Source organism: Orcinus orca, chromosome 8 (assembly GCF_937001465.1).
Source record: "Orcinus orca chromosome 8, mOrcOrc1.1, whole genome shotgun sequence".
Lineage (NCBI taxonomy): Eukaryota > Metazoa > Chordata > Mammalia > Artiodactyla > Delphinidae > Orcinus > Orcinus orca.
This window is the reverse complement of record NC_064566.1, coordinates 25605784-25630399: the sequence shown is the minus strand read 5'-3', so window position 1 is coordinate 25630399 and position 24616 is coordinate 25605784. Positions and strand designations below refer to the sequence as shown.

Sequence of the window (24616 nt, the reverse complement as noted above, 5' to 3'; positions counted from 1 at the left end):
ACAGCGCAAGCTCAGTAGTTGTGACACATGGGCTTAGTTGCTCCACGGCATGTGGGATCTTCCCGGACCGGGGCACAAACCCGTGTCCCCTGCACTGGCAGGCAGATTCTTAACCACTGCACCACCAGGGAAGCTCTAACTAATCCCTTTAAAATCAAGTAACAAGGTACCATTTTAAATAGAAGTTAAACACATTCAAAGAATCCATTAAAGGAAAAATAATTCAGCTTTTGGTGTGTTGTGGTTTTGTGTCTGTTTGTTTCATTTTAGAATTCAGTAGGTAGAGTGGCTTGGCTATGAGCTTTTCAAGAAAAGGCATTATCTGATTTCTTGTTCCTGCACATGGTAGGCACAACCTCATGAAAGGAAAAAAGTAGCAACCTAAGTAAAGGAGGGAGGGAGGTTGCTACATGATGGTTAAGAGGCTGTGAACTTTCTTTGCCTAATGGATTTATATCAGATCCATAATTAAAGAGGAAGTTTTTTTTCTTTAACTTGGAGGGGAAACACCAGAAGTATCTTCATTGTTCTACACTGTTCATATATCATGTTCATCCAGCCATAAAGTAACATATACATCACCTGTACTATGTCACGGGCTGAACAAGGCAAAACAGATCCTTACAGCTCTTGCACAGAAGGTCAGCCATATGAAGAAATTTCTTTTGATTTGAAAATACTCATCACATTATCCAGATAATTAAACATGCATGAGTGGTATCAAATGAAATAATTTAAGAAAAAGTGTTAAAATAACAAAGCACTTATAACAAAATTGGCATATTTCTTTATTGACAACATTTTAGTAGAAAAAAAAGTAACACTTTTTCAAGATTTATTCAGAAATAAGAGGTAAGTTATGCCTAGTTCAAGATACTGTAAGAAAACACATTAGAGTCTTCTATAATAGCTATAATGGTAATTTCGGTATACTCAATTATAAGAACAACTTTTTAATTTAAATAATAAAAAAAAATGTTTACCTACTGGGGTCATTTTAAACTGGATATCTGAGGTATGATAAGAATCACTAAACTGTATAACCACATAAACTTTAGATAGTAGCCTTAAACCCCTACTTCTTTTCCATCAACTTTAAAGAATATTTCTGGATATCACCATCAACTTCATCTCACTGCACCTTTACTTTTTCATCAACAAGGTTAGTAACATTTAAGTTGTGTTCTGTAACCATAATTAAGTCTCCCATGCTTTGCTTATAGGTTAATTCTAAAAACTGGAAGTCAACAGTGTTTATGTTATTACAATCAATATAGATATTGTTTAATGCAAAGCCCAACAGGGTGTTAATACCACATTTCCTTCGTATAGGTCCAATGTGCTACATGAAGGATGATTTTACTAGGGTCAGGACCTAAATATCTTCTCTTGTTTTAACCCATCAATTGCTCAAAACCATCCCAAATTTTAATTTACTTTATGCTTTAGTTATACAGTAATCTGTTTTCTCTGGAGTTGCTAATCACTTACTGCTTTGTTGCTGCTGTTGTTGAAGAAAGGATTCTTCACTATATCACTAACATCTTCCAGCCTCTAATTCATCCAAATTGAGGCATGGAATCCATGCCCTTCTTTTTATTAAAAACATTCTTCTTGGAACTCATTGACATTTTGTTGTACTTAATTTTTATTCACTTTGTTACATCAAAGTAACAAATGAAATCCAAAATAAAAATTGCTTAATATCTCAAATGAGGAGAATCTAAATAGTGTTAAGACAACTGAATAACAACCTGAAAAAATATAGACTTAGATCCATATCTCATACTGTTACAAAGATAAACTTCAAATGATCAAAGATCTAATGTAAAATTTGAGTACTTAGATGTAATAAAAGAAAACATTGGCAAATCCTTTTTATAACTTTGTAGTTGTGAATGCCTTTCTAACCATGACAAACTCCAAAAGCCGTAAAAGAAAAATAAATAATTTATAGCAAATGTTAAACAAAAAGCCAAACAAACAAAATCAAAATACAAATGACAAACTGAAGAAACAATCTGAAGCCCAGAACACAAACAAAAAGGGCTTATTTCAGAGAAATATAAAGAATTAATGGGAGTGACATCAGAAAGATGGTAGACCAGGAGGTCCCAGGCTTCCCACACCCCCACATGATTTAACAAGTACCTAAAAATGAAAATAGTTCTGGAAGAGCTCTGGAGTACTATTAAGAAGCTGCAGCAACCCAGTAGAGCACAAAAAAACAAGGATGTCTGAATAGAAAAGTATAGGAAGCATTTCACCTGTGTCATTCAATCGTCTAGGTTCATACAGCTTGGCGCCAAAAGAAATGCCCTCAGCAACAACTCCCCCCAAATAGGAGAAAAGGAGAGCAGGAAGACACCAGCAGCCTTCACCACCAAGGACCTCAACAGCCCTCATCACTACCATGGACACCAGCAGCTTTCACCTCCAAGGACACTGACAGTCTTTGCTAATGTCTACACCTACCTGAGCTGATGGAGCTGCCTGGAGCCCAGGCCACTGTGCCCTTTCTTGGAACCAGAAGCATCACTGCTCCCCAACCAAGCCAGAGCTACTAGACCCAGCACTACACCTGGCACCACCACATATGCCACCCAGCCAGCATCCTCACATCCACCAGTAGGTCAAGGTTTATACCCACCAGAGCTAGTCCAAAAACTCTGAAAGAGGTCACTGCTCCTTCAATGCACAAATACCAACAAAGGGCTACAAGGAACACAAAAAAATCAAGAAACATGACACCATCAAAGGAATACTACAAATTTCCAGTAACTGTCCCCAAAGAACTGGAGATCTATGAACTACCTGACAAAGAATTCAAAATAACTGTTTTAAAGAAGCTCAGCAAACTACAAGACAACACAGATAGATAACTCAAAAAAATCAGGAAAATATTACATGAATAAAATGAGAAGTTCAATAAAGAGATAGAAGTCATAAGGAAAGAACCAAAAAAATTCTAGAGCTGAAGAACACAATGAATGAAATGAAAAATGTAATAGCTTCAACAGCACACTCAATGGAACAAAAGAAAGAAACCAGTGAACTCAAAGACAGATCATTTTAAATTATCCAGTGAAAAGAAAAAAGAATGAAAGAGGGTGAAGAAAGGCCATATGATTTATGGAACAACATCAAAAGATAAAGGGAGAAGAATTTTAAAAATCACTATAAAAAAACATCAAATAACAAAAGAAGACAAGAGAGGAAGAGATGTACAACACAACTAAAACAGAAAACAATCAACAGAATGACAACAGTGATTCCACACCTATCAATAATTACTTAAATGTAAATGGATTAAACTCTCCAATAAAAAGGCACAGAGTGGCTAAACAAATTTTTTTTAAATCCAGTGATACATCTGTAAGAGACTCACTGTAGATTTAAGGACACATGTAGACTGAAAGTAAAAGGATGAAACAGATATACCAAAGAGTAACCAAAAGAAAGCAGGGGTGGCTAAACTTATATCAGATAAAATAGACTTTAAGTCAAAACTGTCTTTAGAGACAAAGAAGGTCATTCTATAATGCCAAAGAGTCAATTCAACAGGAAGATATAATAAGTATATATGTACCCAACATCAGAGCACTTAAATATACAAAGCAAACATCAACAGATCTGAAGAGAGAAACTGACAAAACTACAATGATAGTAGGAGACTCCAGTACCTCACTTTCCATAATGGATAGAATATCCAGACAGAAAATCAATAAAGAAACAGTTGATGTGAACATCGTTAGAGGTTAAATGGACCTAACAGACATATACAGAACTTTTCACTCAATAGAAGGAGAATACACATTCTTCTCAGGCACACACGGAACATTCTCCAGGATAGATCATATGTCTACCATAGGGTGTATCACAGAAAAGTCACCTTCTATGTGATAGGTCGTCAAAAAAGTCTTAAATTTGAGAAGATCAAAATCATTCCAAGTATCTTTTCTGATCACAGTGGAATAAAATTAGAAATCATTAACAGTAAGAAAACAGGAAAATTCACAAATACATGGAAACTAAACAACATACTCTTGAACATTTGTTATGTTAAAAAAAAAGGAGAATTTTAAAAGTATCTCAAGACAAAACAAAAACAATAACACAACATATCAATACTTATGGGATGCACCAAAAGCAATACTAACAGGAGATTTCATAATGATAAACGCCTACATTAAAAAAAAAAACCTTGAATAAACAACTTAACTTTACATCTCAAACAACTAGAAAAAGAAGAACTAGGCCAAAATCAGCAGAAGGAAGAAAATAATAGAGATTGGAACAGAAATAAATCAAACAGCAAATACAAAAACAATTGAAAAAAAACAACGAAATTAAGAGTTGGTTTTTTGGAAGAATAAGCAAAATTGACAAACTGTTAGCTAGACTAAGAAAATGACAGAAGAATCAAATAAACAAAATTAGAAATGAAAAGGAGACATTACAATGGATGCCTCAGAAATAAAAAGGATCATAAGAGACTATTATGAACAATTATATGCCAAGAAATTCTCCCGTTAAAAGAAATAGAGGGCTTCCCTGGTGGCGTAGTGGTTGAGAGTCCACCTGCCGATGCAGGGGACATGGGTTCATGCCCCAGTCTGGGAAGATCCCACATGCCCGTGGGCCATGGTCACTGAGCCTGCACGTCCGGAGCCTGTGCTCCACAACGGGAGAGGCCACAACAAGTGAGAGGCCCGCGTACCGCAAAAAAAAAAAAAAAAAAAAAGAAATGGATAAATTCCTAGAAACATACAACCTACCAAAACTGAAGATTGATGAACTAGAAAAACTGAACATACCAATAGCAAATGAGGATATTGAATCGGTAATTTAAAACCTCCCAACAAAGAAAAGCCCAGGACTAGATGGCTTCATGGAAGAACTCTACCGAACATTTGAAGAAGATTTCATACAAATCCTTCTTAAATTCTCCCAAAACACGGAACAGGGAACATTTCCAAACTCATTTTATGAGACCATCATCATTCTGTCGACAAAACCAGACAAAGACACTACAAGAAAAGAAAACTACAGGCCAGTATCTATGATGAACATAGATGCAAAAATCTTCAATAAAATTCTAGCAAACAAAATTCGAGAGCATATTGAAAGGATCATACACCATTACCAAGTGAGATTTAATCCCTGGGTTAAAAGGATGGTCCAACATATGCAAATAAATCAATGTGATACACCACACTAATAGAATGAAAGAAAAAAAACCACATGTTCGTCTCAATAGATGTAGAAAAAGCATTTGACAAAATTCAACATCCATTCATGATAAAAACTCTCAACAAAATAGGTATATAAGAAATTTACCTCAGCACAATAAAGGCCATTTATAAAAAACCCACAGTGATCATCATAATCAAACCAGTATAAGGCAAGAGTGCCTATTCTCACCACTTCTATTCAATAGAATACTGGAAGTCCTAGCCAGAGCAATGAGAAAAGAAAAAGAAATAAAAGGCATCCAAATCACAAAGGAATAAGTAAGATTATCTCTATTTGAAGGAAACATAATCATACATATAGAAAACCTTAAAGACAACAAAAAAACTGTTAGAACTAATAAATGAATTCAGTAAAATTGAGGATACAAAATCAGCATACAAAAATCAGCCACATTTCTATACACAAACAACAAACTATTTGAAAAGAAAATTAAGAAAATAATCACAATAGCAACAAAATGAATAAAATATTTAGGAACAAATTTAAGCAGAGTGGTTAAGGTCTGTACACTGAATATTATAAAACATTGATAAAAGAAATTTAAAAGGCACAGATAAATGTAAAGGCATACTGTGTTCATGGATGGAAAATTAAATATTGTTTAAATGTCTGTATTACCCAAAGTGATCTACAGATTCAGTGCAATCCCTATCAAAATCACAATGCCAGTCTCTACAGAAATAGAAGAAACAATCCTAAAATTTATATAGAATCACGAAAGACCCTGAATGGCCAAAGCAATCTGAGCAAGATGAACAAAACTGAAGACATTATACTTCCTGATTCCAAAATATATTTCAAAGCTACAGCAATCAAAGCAGCATGGTACTGACAAGAAACAAAACGAAAGCAAAACCAAAACCAACATGAGACATATCGACCAATGGAACAGAATAGAGAGCCCAGAAATAAATCCACAGATCTGTAGCCAACTGATCTTCGACAAGGACACCAAGAACACATAATGGAGAAAGGATAGTGTTCAATAAATGGTGTTGGAAAAACTGGATATCCACATGCAGAACAATGAAACTGGACCCTTACCTCATGCAATATACAAAATTTCATACCATAAACAAAAATCAACTCAAAATGGATTAAAGACTTAAACATAAGGCTTCCCTGGTGGCACAGTGGTTGACAGTCCGCCTGCCGATGCAGGGGACACGGGTTCGTGCCCCGGTCCGGGAAGATCCCACATGCCCGTGAGCCATGGCTGCTGAGCCTGTGCGTCCGGAGCCTGTGCTCTGCAACAGGAGAGGCTACAACAGTGAGAGGCCCGCGTACCACCAAAAAAAAAAAAAAAAAAAAATGACTTAAACATAACTCCTGAAACCATAAAACTACTAGAAGGAAATTTAGGAAAAGAGCTTCTCAACATTAGGCAATGATTTTTTAGACATGACACCAAAAGCACAGGCAACAAAACCAAAAATAGACAAGTGGGACTGCATGAAACTAAAAAGCTTCTACACAGCAAAGGAAATAAGCAACTGAGTGAAAAGGCAACCTATGTAATGGGAGATACATTTGCAAACCATGTATCTGAGTAGGAGTTAATATCCAAAATGTAGCAGGAAGTCATATACACACTCAGTGGCAGAAAACCCCAAATAACCCACTTAAAAAAATGAGCTGAAGACCTAAACAGACATTTCTCAAAGAAAGACATACAAATGACGAACAGGTATATGAAAACATGCTCAACATCACAAATAATCAGGGAAATGCAAATCAACCTCACAACGAGATTACCTCACACCTATCAGAATGGCTGTGATCAAAAAGACAAGAGATAAGAAGTGCTAGTAAAGATGTGGAGAAAAGGAATTCTTGTACTACTGTAATCAGACTAAAGGAAGAAAGCTTTTCAACTGCTTACATAAATCCACACTACAGTGTGAATTACCTGATTCAGGTAGTAACCATCAAGATCCTTCCACTGTAAAAAAATTACTTTGCTTTTTGTAATTAATATTATCTATACGGTGATACTCTGAAATCACGTGAATATCTTTTCCCCCAACAATCTCTATTTTACTTTTTATCTCTTTTTATTATTTGTCTTCCCCATTAGAATGTAAACTCCACAAGGGCAGAGGTTTTTGACCCTTTTACTCACAGCTGTATTCCCAGTGCTTAGAGCAGGGTTTGGCACATAGTAGACCTTCATAAATATGTATTGAATGATTCATCATCTGTTGTACACCTCTGTATTCTGTTGTATACCTCATACCTCTGTATGAGACTGAATGATTTAAAGGCAAAGTGATGTTTCCTTTATCTTTGTATTTGTAGAAAATAAGCATAGTACTTAACAAATAATAATAACAATAAATGCTATTTTATGTTAATTTTTAAGGACCATACATAAATCAGTTATAATATATAGGCCTAACTTGCTTTTGTCATCTATAAAGTGCTAAAATTAACATATATCTCATTATATTACTGTGAGAAATAATGAAAGTTATGTTAATATTTCCTTTTAAAATAAAAGATAAAGCAAAAATCCTATTAATTTGAAATCCAAGGCTCTCAGGAAAAAGTACTAAATTATATATGATATATGAATTTTTTTCAGCTTCACTTTGCTACACTACATGTTTACAGCATTTTACTGATACAATGCTAAAATACCAAATTACTTTTCAAGCAATACTAAGTTACTTTACCTGTAATGCCTTTAATGTTTCCTTCAATCCTTCTATTTCTTTTTCTTTTATTTCTGTAGCAAGTTGATATTTTCCCTTCAAGTAAAAAACTATATTTCAGTACTTTCCAATGTAAGTGACATTATTAACAGGGAGAACAAGAGTTCAAGAACCAAAATCTCTACTTGCAACCTAATACTTCACAGAATTTAAACATGTATCTGTACTACAACTTGTATTTCTAATGACTTCAAGATATCATAAAATTACAATAAGGTCTATACAAGGTTACAAATATCATGAAATGGAAAATCTCATTACAACAATAAATCATTTTATCAGTAGAGCATTCCTGAGAACTTATGGATACTATATAATTAAGTATTTAATTCATATGGCTAGAATAAATATATTCTAATCAATAAGACACAAGTACATTTGTTTTATAAATATAAGGATATGAGAAAAATTTTAAAAGAAAGTCTTTTGCTAAAAATAACTCTAAGTTTTAATATTATAAATGACATGTCCTTTGATATAATAAAAACATGTATGAACTATTGAATAGCTAGAGAAAACATTTAATGCCACATGAATTTCTAGCATTGCTCAGAGTTGTATACTCTTTTCCTGTTGGTCTGCATGCAGATGCAAATCATCTTACTGTTTTTTAAAGAAGGTAATTTCATTGAAAAGGCACTAAAAATATATTATACTTAATAGAAACACTGCAGTATAGTGGAAAGAGCATTAATTTAGGGGCTGAAGAAATCTAGGTTCTAGTCCCAGCTTTGCCACTTCAAAATGGGAGCTTCAGCAAGTCATTCATATCTTACTAGGCCTCAGTACTCTCAACTGTAAAATGATAAGAGCTCAAGTAACATGATTCCCTTAGGTCTTTTCTGTTTCTAAAATTTTAAGAAATTAACAGTCTCCATTTGTTCATTACCAATGCTCCTTTCCATTATGGTGAACAACTGATAATTAAATGCATTTAAGCTATGTTTCAAATTATTAAAAAATTAATATATACCTTTTCTTCTTCCAAGGCACACATCTTCATTTGCAACTGATAAAGAATTTTAAAAATTAAAATACAGGTAAGTGAAATGTTACCAGTGATTTACACTGGTCAGTGAGACTACAGAAATGTTTTACATGTCTATATTGTTTGAACTTAGTACAATGTGATTATGCTACTTTTACACTGAGAAAATAAATAATAAAAGGTATAAAAGGGGGAAAAAAGATAGTCACCAAAGAAAATGAACAATTTAATCTCATGATCAGAGCACCAATCATCCTTGAAAGTTTAGTTTTTCCCTCCAGTTTTTCTTAAATGTTTCAATATTTTGCCATCTACTCATAAACAATAACATATAACATTTTCTGAAGGCATACTTTTATAAAATTGGTATCATTTGTATTTGCACTGACAGTATTTTCTGAAATTTTTTTTAAATGCATGTGTTAGTCTAATAAATAAATAATGACATTTTAAAACAGAAAAACTAGGGTGAACTTGCCAAAGGAAACTAATTAAATATTCCAAGCAACACAAGGATACTAGGCAAAGTTGTCAAGAAATAAAATTTTTCTTTGGAATTTCTCCATCTCATTTTCCATAGTCCTCACTTACCTTCAAGAATCCTTTTTTTTAAGAGAAAGAAAAGAAGAAAAGAAATTTTTAAAAAAAGAACCCAATAGCACTTTCTCCTTTACCCTTCAATTACCTGGATATTTCTTCTTGCCCAGAGTCCCTTGTGGTAACAGAGACATAGAACTGCTCTCTCCTAAAGAATACTATGCTGTACATTTGGTTTCTGCTTCCTCACCCTTCAATTAAAACTCTCATAACTTAGGTAAAGCCAATTTCAGACTATAAGGAAGTTTATCATATGCTTAAACAAATCCACACTACAGTGTAAATTACCAATAAACTTAACCCACTAGTGATTAGGTTATATAGGTTTATTTCTTTTTATGCATTTCTCTCTGAACACACACACTTGTATGGAGATAAAAACAAGAAAGGGGGAAGGAAAAAGGAAAAAAAAAATGGTGATGTTGGCATGGCTATAAGGAAAAGCACTTCCAGAGTACATTTTCCATAGGCACATTTCTTACACTTCTATTTTATAATTAGGAACTGAAGAGAAATGTGAGGTAGTAAAGAAGAGCTATAGAATTCAAAATAACAGAAGGAGTTGTTCTTCATTTCTTTAAAATATATTTTTTTCAATTCTTCTACTGATCTTTCTTAGTTGTTAGTAGTTGATATTTATGGAGGTGCATGATAATCACATCTCTTCATCCTTTACATCTCCCTACTTGCATTTCAGCTTTTCACCAGTGTTATAATGTTAGCTTGGGTAAAGGAGTAATGTGGAAAAGGTAAGCTCCTAAGATATGCTAATTAAAGACAGAAAAGGGAGAAGGGAGAGAAAGAGCAAGAACACACATATCACTAACATATTTTATTTAGGACCAATGAAAACACATCTCCAAGAAAATAGTATTCCTAATTTCTTTCCTTAACTAAATCATTCTACTACATTATTATCAGTTGTGATTCAAAATAATCTTATTTCCTGCTTCCAGTAATAACCTTTTTGTCCTCAGTGAGTATGGAGAACAACCTGTCATAATATTCACGAGAAGTGGGAAAAGTGCAATATTTAAAACTGTAATGTTTGTCTATCCTTATGAAATTACCTGCTTTTTAAAAACTGCCATTGCTTCTTTGTGTTGCTTTGTTAATGTTTCCTTTTGATTCTGAAGAGTTTCCTATTTTAAAATCATGAAAAGTTAAAACAGATTCTAGCCACTTTCAGTTTTAAAGTTTAATTGGGTTCACAAATTAAAGTTAAACATATTCATTGCACATATTATTTTATGCTCTTAAAATGTAACTTATGACAATTTTATTATTTTTTTAACTGTCATGGACTCAGCATACAATAATTTTGCTTCCAGTTGCTTCTTCATGATAAAACATATTGCTCTCTAAAATTTTAAACTCTGAATATAGCTTACTTTAAAGTTTTCTTCAAGAAAATATCTTTCACCAAAAGTTATTAAAATTAAGTCTAATATACAAGCAGACTATAGTCTTATTACAGTTTCCAAAAAAACCAATTTTATTATCTAAGCACAAATGTTTACATGGTAACATATGATTCTTTAAATTCACTGAAATAATTTTTTACAAAACCAAAACTACCACAGGGCATTTTTGAAAAAAAATCCATGTATACAATTCCATTTCTTTCCCCTCCACCTTTTTTTGGTACGAGTTGTGTGTCCTGTCCTTTAGATTCAAGATGAATTTTTTCTTCTATCTTTATCAAATAATTCTCATAATTTAAAAACTTAGAGCTAGAACTGGCAACCACTTTCAAATGCTTCTGTTATTTTACTCCATGATTCTACAATTTAAAAAATTTATCTACTGACCTCCTATATGATAGCTTTCTTGTATAACCATAATCCTACATGTCCTCCGTCTATTCTTCCAACAGAATTATATAAAAATTGTGGCTTAAATCAACAGTCAGTATTTATACTCTTATAACTGCAATTTTTATTCAATGCTAAGCCATATGGTATATCATGATTACATTTCTTTTTTTAATTTATTTATTTATTTATTTTTGGCTGCATTGGGTCTTCGTTGCTGCGTGTGGGCTTTCTCTAGTTGCAGTGAGCGGGGGATACTCTTCCTGGACCCAGGTTTGAACCTGTGTCCCCTGCATTAGCAGGCAGACTCTTAACCACTGCACCACCAGTGAAGTCCCATGATTACATTTCTATATATACAAGTTTTATTTTTCCTGAAGTTAGCAATTACTTTAAAATATTTTAATTCCTATAACTAATTCTGAAAAATAATACTGCCAGTTCCAAGGTCTGTATCAATTGGTTCATATGCTCAGAAGCAAAAAATAAAGAATAGAAAAGGCAAAGTGAGAAGATCCCAAGAATGACTTAGGAAATCCCAAACTGCATAGGAAAACAGACATTTTTTTTTTTAATTTTTAAATTTTTGGCCACACCACACAACTTGCAGGATCTTAGTTCCCTGACCAGGGAATGAACCTGGGCCCTGGCAGTGAAAGCACCGAGTCCTAACCACTGGACTGTCAGGGAATTCTCCGGAAACCAGACATTTAGAAAAGCTGTAGATATTGGACAAAATTTTTCAGAGGATATTGCCCAGTTTTCTTATAAAAATATATTAGACTCTACTCCTGCAAACAAGGAAAGAATGAATTTATAGGACACTTCAGGGATAAATCCTTTGAGGAGCAGATACTGAAGTAAATATGAACTCCAGCTCTCTCCCCGTTTTTTGTGAACAGCTGTAAATCTAGAAATAGATTTAATATGCAACAAAAACTGGAATGGGAAATAGCCCCATTACTAGATCTCCAAATTCAGATCTTCAAAAAGCCTTAGAACAAAAGAAGAATAAACTGGTATCCTTACAGATAAAACAATTTAATACTCCCACTCCTGTCATCAAGCATGAGAGGAGTGAGTCTCATGGTAAAGACACCTGTAGATACTTATTATAAGCAGAAAAGACACTGGGGAAAAAAACCATCCTGAAATAGCTAAGAAAATGAAGGGAAAAAATATCAGGTGGGCAAATCAATGTCACTGCTCTGACACACACCCAACTTCCCATTTATTCCTCAAACTTGCAAAGAGCAATTTCTCTAAATATTAAAAGAAACATGGAAATTTTATTCATACCATAAACTCTGGCAACATCACATAACCTTTCCCTCAGGGTCAATGAGCTACTCAAATAGGGTGTATCTCTAATAATCCAAAGATACTCGTCCCGTTTTAGCCTATAACCGCTATCCTTGGATTCCCAAGTGAGGAATATTATTTTCTCCTTTATGACGCCACACCCATTAACTTAAGAGATAGGAATCTACTATGCAAATAGAATTGAAAAATTAAACTCCTGTTTTTTTGGAGGAGGAGTTTTTTGTTTGTTTGTTTGTTTGTTTTAAGATTCCTCGGGATTCTATTCACAATCAGATCATAGCTTATTTGGATATTGACTTAGGTACCTGTGTGTACCATGGAACCAAATTAAAGATCTCCATGAAGTGGACTCTTTGTGGGCAAAATGTCTTAACTGATATTGGCAGCAGGGTTCAGACTGACCCATCTAAACCTCTACTTAACTTTATATAATACTTCTAAAACCAGAAACGAAGAACTAAAGTCAACTGTCCTAAAGCCTAATAAAGAAAGGATGAATCAATCATACCTATACCAGTTTTAAAATTTTGACTTGTTCCCCAGTCAAAAACCCAATGGGTGAAGATTTAAGACCTTAAGGCCATAAATAAAATATCAATTTCTCCAATTCACTGAGCCCAGATACTATTTTATCTTCAGTGCCACCTGACTCTACATACTTGACTACTATATATTTATCTGTGTTCTGCTTTCTATGGCGCCCCTTTGATCAAAATAGTTTTACCTGTTTGTTCTGTCCTGGGAGAGTCAACAATTTACCTGGACAGTTATGCCTCAGTGGTTTACTGAGGAACTTAGGGACCTTAAACCTCCCTGTAAACTCTACACTTACACAATATGCGGGCAAGCTTTCGTTATGTTCTAAAGATGAAGAGAGCTCTAAGACTGACTCCATTTATCTATGTACTGTTTTAGCTCAGAAAGGACATGAGAATTCCAAAAAAAAGTTTAGTATTTTGTAAGAATAAAGTGCATTATTTAGGGTATAATTTATCCCAAGGGGGTAAATCTATTATTCCTGATAAATTATGAGCCCTTCAATACTTTCCAAGGCTGGTTACTAAGAGAAAATTAAGAAGTTGTCCAGATTACACTGGCTACTGTAGACACTGGGTTCCAAACATCTCTGAAATTGACACATTTCTATATAATTTAAGTCCTCAATAATGGAACCTTTCCCTTAGGAACTTAAACACGGACAAGAATTTTGTGATTTAAAAATAACTCTCAACAGCCCCCCTCGCACCCCTGCAATTGGGGCCCTCCAAATTGTCATAAAGCTTTCTATCTATTTGTATCTGAGCAATGTAGACAAGTCCTTAATACTCTAACAGAACACCACAGGTATCATCAGGGCCCAACTGCTTACTACAATCTTCCCCTCAACCCAGTGAGGGGAAAATCCTACTCCTTATCTAAGGATAGTAATAAGCAGCAGCCAAACGAGTAGAGGCCTCTACTGACTTGGTTTAAGGATCTTGTTTAAATTTGATGGTTCTGTATGCTGTGCAATCCTGGATGCTACTGAAAACACACTTCTTGGCAAGCAGGCTTACATCCTATGAACTTTTTATTATTTTCTCCCTCACACATTTCAACTCAGTGCTATACTTTAAAGATTGCTACTCTTTTCCCATTACCCAAAGAAGGGGAATTCCATGAGATCTAACCTCTGTCCAAACAATGACTATGCCTCAAATGGATTTATTAGAAACTCCTCCTAGAAAATCTAGGTTTAATATTATTTGTTGATATATCATTTTTTATAACTGAAATGGGAACTAAGGCAAGATATACTGGAACAGTCTCAACTGATCCCTAAAACATGACTCCTTACCAGAAGTAAAACCAGTCCTGATGACAGTACTTACCCTCTCAGCAGAGCTTGCCAATTGTCAAGAGATAAGAGAGTTAACAAAAAACTAATATTAGGTATACCTTTCGGAGTAGTCCATGATTTTGTAATACTGTAGAAACAATGAGAGTTTCCTTAATAGGAATCCCAATGTAAAATGAACAACAGTTTTAAGTACTTTTAAGTACTCTAATGCTTCCTAAGGAGGTGGCTATCATGAAGCCACACTATTAAGGGATAACAAAGGCTAAAAGAAATATCCTAGGTTTATCTTTATGACACACAGGCAGCCCTCAATCAGGTCCTGGCCCCATTATACTCCAAAAAGCTAAATCTTTCTGGAGATTAAAAAATCCTATTTTGGAATGCCCACAACTGGCTCCAAAATCTGAAAAGAATACATGGTTGTAAAGTACAAGAGAATCCCTGGCACTTTCAGGACAGACACTTGGTGGCACCAGAGAACCTTGACGAAACTCTGCAAACATATTTTACAAGGAATTACCCATCAGAGCAAGGACATATTGAAAACGATATTCAATTAGCATTGATGGGGAAATTTTACTAAGATTTTTGAGGATGTCTCTGGTGCAAATCTCATCTGTCTCCCTCACAATCCTAGTAAAACTGTTATCCTTGTAAATCCAAGCTTCAGGACCCCACTGAACATGTCCAAATGGACTTCCTAAAATAAACCCCTACACTGGGTTCTGAATATGTTCTGATCATTGCTTGCTACTTCTCTGGATGGATTAAAACTTTTTCTTGAGAGAGAGCTATAATTATGAGAGTAGGAAAAAAATTACTTGATTTTGTGTTCCCAACATGAGGATCTCCAGTAACAGAGGCACTCATTTTACTGGACCTGTTTTTAGAGAACTCTGCAAAGCCTTGTCATTTATTTAGAAATTTCATTGCCCCAATCATCCCCAATCTTGAGGAAAAGTAGAGAGAATTAATGGCACCTTAAATCTGACATTCTTGAACTTCCATGACCAAGAAGGTTATGTCTGACTCTCAAGACTATTAAGTCCACAGTCTCTTATACTTCACTGGCTTCTACCATACACACCTATTAGAGGTTACCACATGAAACTGGCTACTTGTGCCCCAATCTTGGACATTTTCTTACTTCAGACAAACCTGGCAAAGTACTCCAAGGACTCAGGAAATATACTTCATAGTCTTATCACCATCTCACATAAGTTGCCTTTCCTCTACATGATCTAAAATGCAGATAAACATAAGTTGAGAGAGTTCATTACCATTAGACCTGCCCTGCAAGAAATAATATGATTCCTACAGGTTGAATTGAAAGGACAAGAGAGAGCAACTCAAAGCCGTATGAAGAAATAAAAATCTCAGTAAAGGTAAATACATGAGCAATTTATAAAAGCTAGTATTACTCTAACAGCAGTTTTTATTTCTTTTTAAAGAAACTAATACTTTTTTTAAAAAGACAATTATTAGGCTAAAAGCTAGTATTACTGTACCTTTGGTTTGTAACTCCATATTTGCTTTCTACATAATTCAGAGACTAATGTATTTTTAAAACTACTAGTTTACGGGCTTCCCTGGTGGCACAGTGGTTGAGAGTCCGCCTGCCGATGCAGGGGACACAGGTTCGTGCCCCAGTTCGGGAAGATCCCACGTGCCGTGAAGCAGCTGGGCCCGTGAGCCATGGCTGCTGGGCCTGTGCGTCCGGAGCCTGTGCTCCGCAACGGGAGAGGCCACAGCAGTGAGAGGCCCGCGTACCGCAAAAAAAAAAAAAAAAAAAAACCTACTAGTTTATTCTCTTGAGCACACAATATATAAAGATGTAATTTTATAATATCAACAACTGAAAGGGGTGTAGCTGGAGTTATAAAGGAATAGAGTTCTTGTATGTTATTGACATTAAGCTGATACAAATTCAAATTAGAGTGCTATAATGATAGATGCTAACTGTAATCCTCACGGTAACCATTAAGGAAATAGCTAGAGAATATACACAAAAGGAAATGAGAAAGGAATTTAAACATCTCACTACAAAAACATCAACTAAACACGAAAGATGATGGTAATGCAGGAAATGAGGGACAAAAACTATCAGACACATCGAAAACAAATAGCAAAATGACACAAGTTAGTTGCTCCTTATCAGTAATTACTTTAAATGTATATTTTAACTCTCTCACCTAAAGACAAAAATTGGAAGAATGGATAAAAAGCATGATCCAATTTTATGCTGTCTACAAGAGACTCACTTTAGATCTAAAGATACAAACAGGTTGAAAGTAGAAAAATGGAAAAAGATATTCCAATAAAATAATAACCAAAAGAACAAAAAAAAAAAAAATTAAAAATGGCCTTTAAATTTTAAGAAGTTACATTAGACAAAGAAAGATATTATATATCCATAAAACGTTCAATAAGGAAGAAGATATAACAATTATAAGCATTTATGAACCAAATGACAGACCATCAGAATATATGAAGCAGGGCTTCCCTGGTGGCACAGTGGTTAAGAATCCGCCTGCCAACACAGGTTTGACCCCTGGTCTGGGAAGATCCCCCATGTAATGGAGCAACTAGGCCTGTGTGCCACAACTACTGAGCCTGTGCTCTAGAGCCTGTGAGCCACAACTACTGAGCCCACATGCCACAACTATTGAAGGCCACATGCCTAGAGCCCGTGCTTCACAACAAGAGAAGACACCACAATGAGAAGCCCTCACACTGCAAGAAAGAGTAGCCCCCGCTTGCTGCAACTACAGAAAGCCCACTCACAGCAACGAAGACCCAATGAAGCCAAAAATAAATAAATTTTTAAAAAAGAAAAGAATGGGAGAGATCCCCCCTCCCTTTAACAGAACAGAAAAACAATAGAGAAAATAAGTGAAATTAAAAATTGGTTCTTTGAAAAGATAACAAAATTGATAAACCTTTACCCAGATGGACTAAGAAAAACAGAGAAGACTCAAATTACTAAAATCAGAAATGAAAGTGGGGACATTACTACTGATTCTGCAGAAATAATAAGTATGATGAGAGTACTATGAACAATTGCATGCTAACAAATTGGGTAACCTGGATGAAATGGAGAATTCCTAGAAATGCAAAACCTACGAAGACCAAATTATGAAGAAATAGAAAATTTTAAGAGACTATAGGAGACTGAATCCATAATCAAAATCTCCCAATACAGAAAAGCCCTGAACCTGATGGCTTCACTGGTGAATTCTACCAAACATTTAAAGAACTAACAGCAATCCTCCTCAAACTTTTCCAAAGAGTTGAATAGGAAGGAACACTTCCTAACTCATGCTTGATGCCAGTATTACCTTGATACCAAAGCCAGATGAAGACACATCAAGAATACTACAGACCAGTACCCCTGATGAACACTGATGCAAAAATTCTCAAAAAAATACTATCAAACTGAATTCAGAAGCATATTAAAAGGATCATACACCATGACCAAGTAAGATTTATCCCTGGGATAAGAGAGTTCAACATACAAAAAAATCAGTCAATGTAATACACCACATTAACAGAATGAAGGCAAAAAAGCACATAATCATCTCAACTTATGCAACAAAAAGAATCTGACAAAATTCAGTACCCTTTCATGGTAAAAAAAAAAATCAACAAACTAGGAATAGAAGGAAACTACCTCAGCATAATAAAAGCCATATTTGAAAACCCCACAGTGAACATAATATTCAATGGTAAAAAACTGAAAGCTTTTCCTCTAAGATCAGGAACAAGGCAAGGATGCCTACTTTCACAACTTGTATTCAACATAGTACTGGAAGCACTGGTTAAAGCAATGAGGCAAGAAAAAGAAATCCAATTTGGAAAGGAAAAAAAATTATCTGTTTGCATATGATATGATCTTATATGTAGAAAACCCTAAATATTCCACAAAAAACCTGAATAAATGAATTCAGCAAAGTAGTACGATACAAAGTCACACAAAAATCAATTGCATTTCTATATGCTAACAATGAACTACCCAAAAATGAAATTAAGAAAAAAATTAGATTTACAATAGCACTAAAAAGAATAAAATACATAGAAATTAACTTAACCAAGGAGATGAAAGACTTGTACAATGAAAACTACAAAACACTGCCCAAAGAAATTAAATTAAAAATAAAAAATACACACACATCTTTTGCTCTGGGATTAGAAAACTTCATATTTGTAAGATAATACTATCCAAAGTTATCTACAGATTCAAGGTAATCTCTATCAAAATCCCAATAATATTTTTTGCAGAAATAGAAAAACCCATCCTAAAATTCATATGGAATCTCAAGGAACCCAAAATAGCCAAATAATCTTGAAAAAGAAGATCAAAGCTGGGGGACTCACACTTCCTAATTTCAAAACTTACTGTAAAGCTCCAGGAATCAAAACAGTGCTGTACTGGCATAAAGAAAGACACATGGACCAATGGAATAAAGAGCTCAGAAATAAACCCTCACACACACGGTCAAGGGTGTCAAGATCATTCAATGGGGAAAGAACAGTCTTTTCAACCAAAGGTTCTGGGAAAACTGGATATACACAAGCAAAAGAATGAAGCTGGGCTTCCCTGGTGGCACAGTGGTTGAGAGTCCACCTGCCAATGCAGGGGACGTGGGTTCGTGCCCCGGTCCGGGAGGATCCCGCATGCCGTGGAGTGGCTGGGCCTGTGAGCCATGGCCACTGAGCCTGCGCGTCTGGAGCCTGTGCTCCATGGCGGGAGAGGCCACAGCAGTGAGAGGCCCGTGTACCGCAAAAAAAAAAAAAAAAAAGGAGAAAAAGAATGAAGTTGAACCCTTACCTAACACCATATACAAAAATGAACTCCATCAAAACACCACCAAACAACCTGTTAATAAAGCAAAACCATGTTTATTGGAATTCACTGCAGTAAGTGAGGACACTACCTTGACAGAGTCTTAGTAGTATCTCAAAAGGAACAAATTTGAACTGGGTTATATAGAAGGTTATGGGATTTAGGTGTTTGGGGGAACTTAAGATACTTTTAATTTACATTGCCAATAAGAAATATATGAAAGTTCTATTTTTCTACAACTTTGTAAAGTAAGGTAGGAATCTGGTTTTATTTTTCTTCAGATGGTATACCCAGTTCTAATATCATTTCTTGAATAATCTACTTTTCCCCACTGATCAGAAATGTCACCTTTATCATTCACTAAATTATCTTATGTATTTGGATCTATTTCTGGACTCCATTATAGTCTATCTGTTCATGTATACTACCAAGCTATTTTAACTATTATAGCTTTATAATATATTTAAGAATCTACTGTGACTAGATTCCTTTTCAAAACTTTCCCAGCCACTATTGTAAGTTTATTTCCATATAAACCTTAGAATCAGCTTAAGTACACCAAACACATGCTTGGTATTTTAAATTGGATTGTATTAAACTTACTGATTAACTTAAGGATTCTGATAATTTTCTACTATTGACTCTATTCAAAACAAGATATGACTTTACATTCTGACTTTACATTCTGACTTTATGTCTGCTTGGAGCTTTAGATTGTATTTGGTGTTTACCTGTTTTTTCTCTCCACAAACAGGTCTCTTTATTTGACCTGTCCCTAATATGTAACCCAACACAACCTAGTGGATCTCTCTGGCCTCAAAATTCCCATCGTTGGCCTATCCTCTGTCATTTGAATTCTATTTCTGACATGTTATCTCCAAGTTCCTGTTTCAATATTGCCAAATACTGAGAAGAAGGGTCATCTTAATTAAGCTTTCAGTTTTTAGCTGTTAAGATTACTTTGGTGGGGGACTTCCCTGGTGGTCCAGTGGTTAAGACTCCACACTCCCAATACAGGGGGCCCGGGTTCAATCCCTGGTCAGGCAACTAGATCCCACATGCTGCAACTAAGAGCCCACAACTTGCAACTAAAAGATCTTGCATGTCAACAAAGATCCCACGTGCCACGACAAAGACCTGGTGCAGCCAAATAAATAAATTAATAAATATTTTAAAAAAGAAAAGATTACTTTGGTGGAAAGGCAAGAGAGGCACTATCAAAAATGCCTCTATATGGATAAGGATCAAAAGAAAATCAGATATGATACTATTTTTTTTAAGATTTGGTTATAGTATATAACAACAGCCTAGGAAAATACGGTACTATTCTGAAGTTTCACTTCTTAAAAAATATTTTGACTCCTCTATAACACAAAATATGTTTCTCAGATATGAAATAGTTCATAGTAGTTTTCAGAGTTATCCTTGTCTATTTTCTTATCAGAAAGCCTGGGGAAAAATGGTTATTCTCACAGAAGAAACTAACACAACATTGTAAAAAAAAAAAAGTTATTCTCAGTTTTCTGGAAGCCTAAATGTTCTTAACAGTTTTAGTTGGAATTTTCTTGAGACTCTCTAAAATGAGAGAAGAAGCACAATTCCCCAAATATGTTTAGGAAATTTAAAAATTAACTTCACAATTAAGGAATAAAATACATAAAATAAAATGCTAATTAGAGGGGAGAAAATACTCACCTTTTGCCATTTAAGTTCTTGTGTCTCCATAATAATTTTACCAATGTGCTCTTCATACTGAGCTTCTGCTTCCTAAGTCAAAAAGAAGAAAAATAGTAGGAAAATTAGGACTTGAAAATTTCCAGTTTCAGCTCTTTCTAGAGAGATAAAAAGAGCATTCTCCCACATTTACAACAAGGAAAAGGGCTAGAAAAATTGCAAATTAAATAGCCAAATCCATCAGAGAACTGAGGTCCCAGATCGACCAAGTAATCCAAAATCTGGATAGAGAAACGGGTTACTGCAGGGAGAACAGAACCACAGCATTTGCTTACCTGGGACATAAGCCATTGAGTACTGATTAAAAAACTCAGCTAAAAGTCCTTAATAAATTTCTAAAGGCAGAACATGGGCTGGTGTAAGAACATGAATCTCCTGAGGTCCCCAGAAATAAAGAGGTTTATATCTTCTAGAAATAAGGAGGTTTATACCTTCTAAAGGTTTTTCTTCCATGAAACCCACCAGGTGGTTACAGGGAAGGATGGGAAGAATCTGAGAAAGCTTTTCTCCTGTGGTACTGGCTGGGGAGGAGAAGAGCAGTCACAAGCCTTCTTCCCTAAATCTTCTACAGACCAAAAACCTTAATCTGCAGGGGATAGGACAACAAAAACTATATCTAAGGACACTAGTGGAAATCCTCTGCAGCGGGCGGGGAAAAGGGACCAGCAGACACCACTGAAAACTCTACCTAGCAGACCTGTCTTTCTTATCTCCTCTAAGGAACAAAAGCCTTAATCTACACGGGGAAGGGCAATAAAAACTAGCCCATGAGAGCACTTATGGAAACCCACTGCAGCTGAGAGGAGAAGGCTAGAAAAATAAAACAGCTCTATCTTTGGGGAGGGGAAGGAATACATGCTAGGCCCACAATTAAATATGAAAGAGGGATCAGAATTCTTGTGGAGGCCTCACCTTGAGACTTGGGTTCACCAAAAACTGAGGCTTAATAGAAACATCAGAGAATGCTCCTATTCCGCACCTGCTGCCACCACCCAACTAACAAGTGTCAAGTAAAAAAACAGTGAGACATAGCTGGGAGAGCTGAAAGGATAGACTCTCTCTGGGAAGCAGCACAAAAGGAAGACCCAAAGTCAAGGGGGGAAGCCCAAAGCCAAGCAAGAAGCAGTTATTTAGAAAAACCCTCTGATTTCATTTAAAATATTGTAATACTCTTGAATTAGCCCACACAATAAACACAAGGTATCACTAGAGAAATCTGAAGCTTCTGTCAGAAACTTCAATAGGTAGACTTGAAAGCTGCCTGGTTGAGTGTTGAAGGCATACCCCAACACACACACACAGAGCTCTTCTGCAAAGACAGAGTTTTTTTGTTTGTTTGTTTTGGTTCCAGGTATTTAAGGAAATCTATGTCAAACAAAGCACTAGCTGATCACTAAGCTAAGAGCACATGACAAAAACTGAAGACTTAACACAATTATTTCAGAAAAGTCACTACTCAAACAAATAATGACAAAAACAAGAAGCAACCCTGAGAAGAGGTAGGAATCTTATTTCCAGAGTTGTCACATATTCAAAATATTCATGTCCATTTCTCAAAAAAAATTTACAAGGCATGCAAGTAACAGAAAAGTGTGATCCAGAGCTTCCCTGGTGGCACAGTGGTTAAGAATCCGCCTGCCAATGCAGGGGACATGGGTTTGTGTCCTGGTCGGGGAAGATCCCACATGCCGCAGAGCAACTAAAGCCGTGCACCACAACTACTGAGCCTGCGCTCTAGAGCCCACATGCCACAACTACTGAAGCCCACGTGCCTAGAGCCTATGCTCCGCGACAACAGAAGCCACCGCAGTGAGAAGCCCACGCACCGCAACCAGAGAAAGCCCACGTGCAGCAACAAAGACCCAACACAGCCAAAAATAAACAAATAAAATAATTATTTTTTTAAAAAGTGTGATCCATACACAGGAAAAAAAACAGTTTAATAGGAACTGTCCCTGAGCAAGTGCAGACAACGGACCTAGACAAAGACTTTAATAAATCAATAATTTTAAATATGCTCAAAGTGCTAAAAGAACCATATACAAAAGTCCTAAAGCCATTAAAAAGTTAAGGGAATGCTACAAACAAGTTTATGCTCATAAATTTGACAACTTACAGAAACAGACCAATTCTTCTAAAACCACAAACTATCAGACCTCAACCAAGAAGATAAATAACAATCTTCAAAAGCCCTATAGTCATAAATTTAAAAGCTCCAAAAAAAGAAATGTACAGGCCCACATAATTTCACCATAGAATTCTGAATGATACACATTCTGAAGTATTTAGGAAGTGCACTGATGCCTGCAATTTACTCTGGAATCATCAAATATAAAGCTGAAGGAGGGTTAAGTAGATGGATAGATGTGATAAAACAAGTACAGTAAAATGTTAATGGTGTATGAGTGTTCACTGTCAAATTCTGTTAGTTTTGCTGTATGTTTAACAATTTTCATAACAAACTGGGAGAAATCGAAGAGTGGATGTTAACAGATAAAATACATTTTGTTATGAAATATTTTCCTATGACTCTCTCACATGTTCTTTGCTTTATTACATACACACATACACACACACTTATGCTATGGTATTCAGAGGCTTTCATGAAAGCTGTCTCACTGAAAATGCTTTCAGCAGCAAGTAGCAACGACAAACCCCGACTCACAATGGCTTATGGGACTTAACTGTTTCACAAGTCCAAAGGCAGAGCCCTTCTAGAATTTATTTCAGTGGCTCAACAATATCATCAAGGACTATAATTCTGCCCATTTTCCATTTTGCCATTATCCAAGTGATTTTCCTTAAACTTTTCACCCCTTAGCTACTTTAATTTTAGGCATCAAGGATGGAAAGGACATTATCCTACAGTAGAAAAAGTGTAATGTCTTATTAAAAGGATAACAAAACTTTTCCCAGAAGCTTCCTAATCATATCTTCTGATATCTCATTGGCCATAACTAGGTCATATGCCCACTCCTAAACCAGTTGCTGGCTGGTGAAATGCATTGAACCTTCGTGAGAGGTTAGGACAGTCAGGATTTACCTAACTCATATTGGTGAGAGTTGGACCCTAAGACACAGTCAAGGTTCTTCCAGCATGGAATAAGGGACAGAATGTATACGAACAAGGTATGCTATGTGATAAATAAAGTGAGGAGAGAACAGAAGCTCTCAAAGTAATATGTACCTACAGTCAAAACATTGAAAAAAGAAATAAGTGTATACACATTTTTGGGGGGAGTTGTGTAGAACATATAACATGCATATCTTCCCAAAGCAGGTGGATTGAAAATGTACAAGACACAGCTTTCTTCATGTGGGCCTGGTTATACACTTCTCTTTTATTTTTTATTTTTTTTTATTTGTTTTATTTTTAGCTGCATTGGGTCTTTGATTCTGCATGTGGGCTTTCTCTAGTTGTGGCGAGTGGGGGCTACTCTTCGTTGTGGTGCGTGGGCTTCTTATCACAATGGCTTCTCTTGTTGCAGAGCACTGGCTCTAGGTGTG

At 35.5% G+C, this 24616-nt stretch overlaps 1 protein-coding gene across 1 annotated transcript in view; it reads right to left on the bottom strand.

Annotated features, from left to right (window-relative positions):
• The window catches only part of CCDC73 (coiled-coil domain containing 73), a 106028-nt gene that overhangs the window by 68318 nt on the left and 13094 nt on the right, over positions 1–24616 (bottom strand). The window contains exons 2-5 of the mRNA XM_004264416.2: positions 21071–21142; positions 10626–10697; positions 8944–8979; positions 7932–8006 (exon numbers count right to left, since the gene is read on the bottom strand). Of these exons, the coding sequence (XP_004264464.1) occupies positions 7932–8006; positions 8944–8979; positions 10626–10697; positions 21071–21142 (255 nt within the window). The remainder of the gene's footprint in view (positions 1–7931; positions 8007–8943; positions 8980–10625; positions 10698–21070; positions 21143–24616) is intronic.